Below are 9,683 nucleotides of genomic sequence, written 5' to 3' on the forward strand. Positions count from 1 at the left end.
ACTTCGGTGATAAGGTTTTTGGTTGATATTTAGTCTTGCATACAAGTATACATATGACTTAGTACACAATTAACATGTGGATTTGAGATTTTATACATACTTATGATATGTAGACAAGCTAGTATGCTCAATGACATAATTTGTGTTGACGGATATAATATACATGGGTAACTTTGTAAAATAGTAACCAAGTTTTAAAAGTGTTCCAATTAGGTCACTAAAGTTTCAAAAGTGTTCCAATCAGGTTACTCAACATTCATTTTTCATTAAAATTAAGGGTTTTTTCATCCATTTCACAAGCAACCATGGTGATGTGGATTTTTGTTTCTTTTTTCCTTTTTATTTGATGCTAACTTCGAGTGATTACGTGGATTGTAACTTATTTTTTTAATTTTTAATGTAATTAAAGTGTTTTTATTTTTAATAAATATAATTTCATATATTAAAATAATCCGACCCCAACATCTTATTCTTCATTTTTTTCTTGACACATAGAAAAAAATGACATGACTCGATTTGAATTTTAAGTTATCTAATTGGGACAAAAACGATACGATTGACCTAATTAGAACACTTTCATAACTTGGTTACTATTCTGTGACATATTCCCTAATACACATGTTGCAGGAAATAATTGATGATGATTTCGCAAGAAAAGACTTAGGATGGATTTAGATACTCACCTAGTTTTAATTTATGCATTTTAATATTGTTAGTTTTGAAATTTCAATTGTCGTATTTTTCATTAATGCCCGATTTAATGAAATGAAATGAAATTTTGAATTGTAACTTATTGTCGCAAATATATTGTTATGTTGTCTTTGAAAAATCTATTACGTCTCTCCTTGATGTGTCCGCCGTCAGTTGGGGTGTGACAAAGGTAATTAAAGGTCAGCAGCTAAAGTAGGTAATCAATAAGGTAGTAGGAAAGAAGGGTTATCAATAACGATCTTTGAAAAGAAGGTTGTCAAGTTTGTTTCTTGAAAGTAGGTAAAGATGGTGGAAAGTAGAAAGTTGAAGGTAAAGAAGGTATAAAGAAAGAAGGTTAATAAAAGTAATGGCAGAACCAAACCTAGAGATGGGTCCAGTAAGAGAGCAGACACATGTGTCACTTCAATGCCCGAAGTTGAGTGATTCGAATTACACCACGTGGCCGATTCTAAAGGAGCAGATTCTAAGGGCGTATGGTCTTAGGGAAATTAAGGAAGCAGGTATTGAAGGGGATGAAAAGAAGGTGGCTGCTACAAAGGCGATGATTTTCCAAACATTTCCTGAAGATATTTTGACGCAGATGGCTCAGTACGAAACCACAAAGGATGTGTGGGATTCAATCAAAATCCTACATCTAAGAATAGATATGGTTTAGAAGGCTCGTTTGCATACTTTAAGGGCTAAACCGGAAGCTGTGGAAATGAACGATAATGAGATAGTAGATTTTTTGTAGGAAAGTTGAATGGAATACGAGCTAAGTTCAGATCTTTTGGTCCTGTTTTGAAAAATAAGGTGATAGTAAGGAAGTTGTTCAATTTAACACCAAGGAAGTTTTTGCCGTTCATAGCCTCTGTTGAATAGTATTCTAATATTAACAATATGATATTTGAGGATGCAGTAGGAAGGATAAAGGCGTTTGAAGAAAGGCTCAAGGGTTTTGATGAACAAGAAGAGAAGGATTAAAGCAAACTATTTCTAGTATGTGCAAGCAATGGGGGAAGGAAATCAAGACTGTGGTATTAGTTATGGAAGAGGAGAAGGAAAACAAGGTCGAGGAGGTAGTTTTGGAAGAGGTCGTGGAAGGGGTCACAAAATTAGAGACAAGAGCACTTTCAAGTGTTTTGAATGTTGTGAGTTTGGTCACTTTGGATGTGAATACAACAAGTGGGAGGAAACAAAGGAAGAAGCAAATTTAGCAAAAAGCAGAAACACTGAACTGTTGTTTTGAAGAAGTACGACAAAGCCGACTCAACCATTTAAGAGGCCCAAAGCAATACAAAAAATTGGGGCCCTTTTTGTTTTTATTATTTTGGAACTTATATAAATGAATTTATAACTTCTAAACTTATAATTAATTAAATTTTAAATAAACGAACAAAGAAAGAATACTTTAATATTATACAGCCTGTTACAATTTTCTATGCTAGAATCGAAGAAAAGGGTTTGTAAGAAGTTGTGGCCGCCTTAAATGCTAATGACTAAAAATTCAAAAAATATTGATAATTCTTGTGGATGATGGGATTCAAACCCAGACCTATTAATTATGAAAGATGACGGAGTTTTACCACATGACTAGAATCATATCACTTACCATACTAATCAAAACAATTATAATTATGGCGTTTCACCTACTTTTTTTTAAAATGAGGCCCTAAAAGTTTGGATGCCCAAACCCTAGCTTGTTTTTACTTATGCTTGGGCTGGTCTAGAGTATGAGTCGTGTTTTAGGATTGAAGGGGAGATTGAAGGTTATAATCCTAAAATGCAAAGTGAAGAAAGATGCGGGGTTAAAGTGGCAAGATGGATTAAGTTTACTTTTAAATTTAATTGTAATATAATGACGGGTCTCTGTTGGGAAGTGGGGGTTTTGTCGAGTTTGTTGTGGGGGAAATGGTTAAAGGAGTGTGGAAAGGTGTCCGGTTGCCGGTGGCCGGATTTGGTGGTGCCGGAGATGGATGGTGGAACGGTATTGTGGATTGAGGGTATCTCAGATGAAATTAGGGTGGAGAAGATGACAGGTGATGATGAGGTGTACGTGTTTTGGGGTTATGATGGAACTTGGATAATGAAATTACCAGGGTGCCCTTTACTATTCACAAGGTTTGTCTATTAATATAGAGATAATTGTAATATAATGACGGGTCTCTGTTGGGAAGTGGGGGTTTTGTCGAGTTTGTTGTGGAGGAAAGGGTTAAAGGAGTGTGGAAAGGTGTCCGGTGGCCGGATTTGGCGATGCCAGAGATGGATGGTGGAACGGTGATGGTGGGTTGAGGGTATCTCAGATGAAATTAGGGGAGAGAAGATGACAGGTGATGATGAGGTGTACGTGTTTTGGGGTTATGATGGAACTTGGATAATGAAATTACCAGAGTGCCCTTTACTATTCACAAGGTTAATATATAGATAATTTCGAATTTCGAATCTAGAAGTCAAGATTGTTTATATTTTGGTGTTTGCAAGTTTATTAAGTTACTTAAATATTCAATAGGTTAGGATTGGAGTTATAGTAGGATAAGGTTCAAGTTAGGATAAATAAAGGGGCTTACCGTAGGTTTATTTTTGTATGCAACTAGTAAATTCCCTCGCGTGTTGTGGTGGCGTCTAAACGTAAAGCAACTCGAATTTATACCGTTTAATGAAAACGTATTATATTTGACCTCACTTGTTTCCAAACAAAGTTTACGTTAAAACGTAGACCAATTGAAAACGTATATAAAAATAAGCAAAAAAATGTATCTGAAGGTTTAATAAATTTGATGTCATTCTCATTAAATTCGATCCCTATAAATACAAGAGTATCTCCACTATGTTAGGTAGGAGATAACCTTAAAACCAATACATATTTATCTCTAAATATACAAGATATAGATCTAATCTAAAGTTACAAAATTGATCTAATCTATTACACCCCCGCAGTCGAAGCGAGAGGATGCCGAATTCTTAGACTGGACCGAAAATCATCAAATAAGACCCGCGGAAGACCTTTTGTAAATATGTCAGCTATTTGGTAGCGGGACGGGATATGAAGAATCCGCACATCACCACGTTGAACCAAGTCACGAACAAAATGAATATCCAACTCAATATGTTTGGTACGTTGATGATGTACCGGGTTCCCAGATAAATAAACTGCACTTATATTGTCACAATAAACCACACTGGCCTTCCGAAGGGGGCGACGTAATTCCAATAATAAATTTCGAATCCAACACAATTCGGCGACGACATTAGCAACTCCACGGTATACAGCTTCCGCACTAGAGCGAGATACCACAGCCTGACGCTTAGATGACCAAGATAACAAATTAGAACCCAAATATACGCAATAACCTGAAGTGGAGCGTCTAGTGTCCGGGCAACCAGCCCAATCAGCATCCGTGTATGCGCGTAAGGAAAGTTCGCTGAATGTGCCCAAAGTGATACCAAACGAGGGAGTGCCCTGAATATATCGAATAATCCGTTTAAGAGAATTCCAATGATCAACCCGAGGAGAATGCATATTCATGCACACCTGCTGAACTGCATAGCTAATGTCAGGTCTGGTGAAGGTAAGATACTGAAGTGCACCAGCCAGACTACGATATAATGTAGGGTTCTCAAACAGGTCACTAGAAGACGCACTAAGTTTGGATTTTGTGTCCACTGGAGTAGCAACAGACTTGCAAGACATTGTGTGATAAAAACATTGTGTTTTGCTGTCGTGTTACATTAATTCCCAAAAAATGACTCAATGGTCCAAGATCTTTCATATCAAACTCAGCGGCTAGTTGATGTATGAGAGTAGCCCGTAGTATATCATGAGATGTTGTAAGGATAATATCATCAACATAAATGAGTAAATAAGCCATGTCAGAGCCCTGATGATATATAAATAACGAATTATCACACTTACTTTGCTGAAAACCAATGGACAAGACAAAATCCGTGAACCGTTGGTACCATGCACGTGGTGCCTGTTTTAGCCCGTATAAAGATCTCTTTAGTAAACAAACATGATCCGGATACTGACAATGGCGAAATCCCATGGGTTGATACATGTAAACAGTTTCGTTGATATTTCCATGTAGGAAAGCATTAGTAACATCCAATTGATGTATAGGCCACGACTGAGATAAAGCGAGTGTCAGAACAGTCCGAATGGTGGTCGGCTTAACAACCGGACTAAATGTCTCCCCACAATCAATGCCCACCTGCTGAGTACTACCATCACATACTAACCGAGCTTTATATCGCTCCAGTGTACCATCAGAACGATATTTATGTCTAAACAACCACATGCTACGTATCACATTCATGTCTGCTGTGCGAGGGACTAATTCCCATGTCTTATTTTTAATAAGTGCATTGAACTCAGTAGTCATGGCGTTGTACCAATCCGGTTTGGACAAGGCTTCAGTAGGGGTTTTTGGTATAGGAGTGACGAGAGAAGCATTAAGGTTAAAGGGTTGTTTGGGCTTAGAGATGCCGTCCATAGATCGAGTGCGTATGGTACGACCGGAGGGAGTTTGGGTTGGTACGACTGGAGGAGGGGGAGGGGGTGGTGGTGGTGTTGGGTTTGTGTGAAATTTGGGCCAGCGGGAATATGTATGAGTAATGGGTGGTTTAGGAGGGGGGTTATTGGGCCGATTGTGAGAAAACTCAAGTGGAGGTGGGGGGTCGGTGTAGGTGGGCTAGTAGGAGATATGGGGGAAGCAGGGGAAGGAATTTGGGACGAGTCGGGTGAGGTGGGGGTAACATGGGTCCAGTAGAAGGGATGTAGAGGAGTGGATAGAAAATCATATGAAGATAAGGACTTTTGTGGAGAATTAGAGAAAGGGAATGTCGTTTCATCAAATATGACATGACGATTTATAAGAATTTTATTGGTAGCGAGATCGAGACATTTATATCCACGATGATTAGGGGGATATCCGAGAAAAACACAAGGCATGGACCGATGTTCAAGTTTATTAATAGTGGTGTGAGGAATTAAGGGATAACATAGGCAACCAAAAACGCGAAGGTGGATATACGAGGGTTGAGTAAGGTAGAGAGATTGAGTGGGGGATTTGTAGGAAAGAAGTTTGCTAGGGAGGATATTAAGGAGATAAGTGGCAGCATCGAGAGCGTGGTGCCAATAGATGTTAGGCATAGAGGATTGAGCGAGAAGTGTTCGAATAATATTGTTAATGGTTCGAATTTTTCGCTCGGCTTTACCATTTTGGGACGATGTATGTGGGCAGGAAAAGCGGAATTTCATGCCATGAGTGTTACAAAATTGACTAAATTGAGCATTTACATATTCTTTGCCATTATCGCATTGAAATTGTTTTATTTTACGCTCAAATTGAGTTGTAATGTATGTGGAGAAGGTTTGGAAGGTTAAGAAGGCTTGTGATTTGTGGCTGAGGGGAAAGGTCCATAAAAAATTAGTGAAATCATCTAGAAATAAAATGTAATAACGATGACCACTACTACTAAGTATTGGTGAAGTCCATAAATCACTATGTATGATATCAAATGGTAAAGAAGTAGAATTAATAGAATCAATAAACGGAAGTCGAACATGTTTACCAAAGACACACGATTGACATACTTTAGTTTTTGAGTTATTACAATCAATAAAATTTGAACTTTTAAGAGAATGCAATAAATTTGTGCCAGGGTGGCCAAGGCGTTGATGCCAAAGATCTTGAGACACAGCAGTGAAGGTGGAGGGTGAGGTGAACTTTGAGACTTGTGTGGGATCCAATGTGTAGAGGTCACCAGAACTATTGCATCGTAGGATAGGAGTCCTGGTCTTGAGATCCTTCACAATAAAACCAAAGGGGTCAAATTCTATGGAAACATGATTATCTTTAGTGAAACGACGTACGGAAAGTAGGTTTTTGATTAAAGAAGGTGCATAAAGGACATTATTTAATTTGAAGGGTGGAAAGGGCGGTTGTAAGGTTTGGTTTCCTTGTCCGAGAACGGGTATGGTTTTGCCATTACCGACTACAATATTACGAGAAATGCAATTATTAAATAAAGACGGAAAATTAGTGGAAGTCATATGATCTGACGCACCTGTGTCCATTGTCCAATTTTGATCGGGCGGATGAAGTGCCATGTGATAGAGAGCCTGGGTCAGGTCCGTTGGTGTGTAGCTATCCGTAGAAGCTTGACTGGCTGCATAAGTTTGGGGTGGCCGAGGGCCCAAAACACCTGGCCCAGCACTGTTTGATTTGGGGGCAGTGGGGTATGGGCAGGGGGGAACAGTCCAATTAGCCCAATGTTGTGGTTGTTGTGGGCCGGCCCAAGGTGAAGAAGAATAGGGGTGCCAGTTAAATTGTGGCGGTGGCATAGTTGTGTTCGAGTTGATCCAACCGCCGGTGTTGGAGGTGTTCCAGCCGCCGCGGCCAGCCGGGTAACCAGAAGGACTCCATCCACCGCGACCTCGAGAGGACCCTCTGCCCCTTCCGCGACCTCTACCACGTCCGCGACCACGGCCGCGTTCCGAATCAGGTCGATTTTCTGGTTGCCGTGCATCTGAAGTTCTGCTATGATCAGTTGTTGCGGTTAGAGCTGTGCCGGCGAGGTGAGCAGCCTGTTTGGCTCGATTTATTTTGCGAGTCTCTGCCATACATAGTTGTGACCTGGTTTCATAGAAAGTGGGCAGGGGTTTTGTTTGTTGAATGATGAGGGCCACACTCTCGTACTGTTCCGTGAGCCCGGTCAGGATCTGTAACACAAGCTGTTCATCGGTGATCGGAGATCCAATGTTTGTGAGCTGATCATATATTACTTTCATGGCTTGACAGTAGGCGATCATGGATGAGAACTGATCAAGACGGGTACTGGCAAATCGGTTGTTTAGGTCGATTGTTCGAGAAGCTTTATTGTCTTGGAACAGATTTGCGAGTACGGTCCAAGCATCATAAGCAGTTGTGTTGGGTTTCAGAATGGTGTGTAAAAGATCGGAGGAAATTGTTCCGTAAATCCATTGCAGAACAATCGAATCCAGCCGTTCCCAGGTTTCGGCCGGCGCTTGTTCTTTGTCTTTGTCTTTGTCTTTGTCCGATGACGAAGTAGCAGGAGAGACACGAGGCTGGTGGTGATCATAAACTTGAAACGATTTGCACTGGATTTTGAACAGTTCCGACCACGTTGTGTAATGGCCGGTTTCAATATCCAGGGTGACGGGAATAAGGGTACGGATGTTATTAACGGTGACTGCAGGGTGAAGTTGGGACGCCATAGAGGTGAAGATAACAGAGGGTTATTGGCTGGTATCGAATAACAGGGTTATCGGATGAAGCTAGGGGATCGAAGAACAGTGGGGATTGTAATTTGCTGGTATCGAAAAAAAAATGGAGGGAAAAAAAAGTTATTGGCTGAGGTAAAGGGTTATTGGCTGAGGTATTAGTGGTGGGGGTATTTTATAATATTGGTAAAAAGGTATTTGTTGAATGCAGAAGAAAGTGAACGGCAGAAAAGAAAATTATAAGGTTTGAAGGGAAGAAAATAAGAGGTATTCAGAAGTCAGAACCAAGCTCTGATACCATGAAGGTTTAATAAATTTGATGTCATTCTCATTAAATTCGATCCCTATAAATACAAGAGTATCTCCACTGTTTTAGGTAGGAGATAACCTTAAAACCAATACATATTTATCTCTAAATATACAAGATATAGATCTAATCTAAAGTTACAAAATTGATCTAATCTATTAGTATCATATAATTGACCTGACTTATATTTTGGAAGAAACTTACGTTGAAACATAAACTAACTTGAATTTATACTAACACACACATAAAAAGAAGCACATAAGAATATAATGTTTTATTAAGTTAAAGCACAGTGCAGTGTGTTGCGGAGGCGTTGGAACGTAAAATAACTTGAATTTATACCATCTAATGAAAACGTATTATATTTGACCTGACTCGTTTTAGTTTATAATGTTTCATTAAGTTAAAGAATGGTACGACACGAAAATGTATTATATTTGACCCGACTAATTTTCCAAAAATAAAAAACTTATGTTGAAACGTTAATCAACTTGAATTTATACTGTCACACATAAAAAGCGTACATAAAACTCAATTACAAAGTGTTTAAAATTTTTGAGGAGCTAGATCAAACTTGTTATTGTAGTTTGAATTTATAATGTCACACATAAAAAGCTTACATAAAACTCAATTACAAAGTGTTTAAAATTTTTGAGGAGCTAGATCAAACTTGTTATTGTAGTATTATAGAATTTTCTGACTTTAAGAAGTAGTTTTTGTTTGGTTCCGTATTCTCTTCATCTTTGTTTCTTTGGAAGTTTGGTTTGGGTTAGATCTTGGTTGGAGCCAGCAAACAATACCAAATATATCCTAACAAACTAAGTTGTGTTCAGAATAACTTATTATTTTTCGTAGTGACAGATTCAAAAACTTCTTTCAGTTGGTTTATTTTGGTAGATTCTCACTATTTTTTTTCCAAATCATACAAAGTTCCCACTAGTTTTTTTCAAACCGAACATGACTGGATCCGCCACTGATTTTTCGTAACCCGGTCATCATCTCCTCTGCAACGTGCAACAACAATCACACATGTGTAACCGGGTAAGCCCATAAAGGAGTTACCAGTATACAACTGTACACACATGTTAAATGAAACCATACAAAATTATATGTACGATTCTAAAATAAACTACATAAAATGAAAACCAACCAACCAACCAACAAACAAACAAACAAAACTCTCGTATAACTGGTAAACCCAGATCGGAGTTACACTATATACATTCAACAATTACTCCGGAATGCTATGTAAAGCAGGCCTCCATGACCGTTGATTCGATTCAAACCGATCACTAACGTTCATCAACCGAGCAAGCACCTGTGCAACCGTTAACCCCTGCACATCCGTCTTTCCCAGCAACTCCTCCAGCTGCTTCTTAGATATCTTTATCTTCACCTCAGTCGTCGTTGCCGTTATCTCATTTCCAGAATAACCACCGG

The 9,683-nt window shown here is 38.9% G+C and overlaps 1 protein-coding gene across 1 annotated transcript; it reads right to left on the minus strand.

Moving 5' to 3' along the window:
• Positions 1 to 6,250: 6,250 nt before the first annotated feature.
• On the minus strand, positions 6,251 to 8,148 carry LOC118490690. Its single transcript, XM_035988483.1, has 2 exons — positions 6,760 to 8,148; positions 6,251 to 6,499 (listed from the first exon to the last, which is right to left on the minus strand). The coding sequence occupies exons 1-2, from the start codon at positions 7,928 to 7,930 to the stop codon at positions 6,462 to 6,464; spliced, it is 1,209 nt and encodes a 402-aa protein (XP_035844376.1). The 5' UTR covers positions 7,931 to 8,148; the 3' UTR covers positions 6,251 to 6,461.
• Between the last annotated feature and the right edge of the window lie 1,535 nt (positions 8,149 to 9,683).

The sequence above is a fragment of the Helianthus annuus genome, chromosome 3, assembly GCF_002127325.2.
Source record: "Helianthus annuus cultivar XRQ/B chromosome 3, HanXRQr2.0-SUNRISE, whole genome shotgun sequence".
NCBI classification, from domain to species: domain Eukaryota; kingdom Viridiplantae; phylum Streptophyta; class Magnoliopsida; order Asterales; family Asteraceae; genus Helianthus; species Helianthus annuus.

Bases quoted from the DNA above. Each gene is read 5' to 3' on its own strand.
- LOC118490690 (XM_035988483.1), bottom strand. From the start codon at position 7,930: ATGGCGTCCCAACTTCACCCTGCAGTCACCGTTAATAACATCCGTACC. The intron at 6,500-6,759 runs GTGCGTCAGATC...TTTATTGTGAAG, and splicing joins AAATTGGACAATGGACACAG to GATCTCAAGACCAGGACTCC.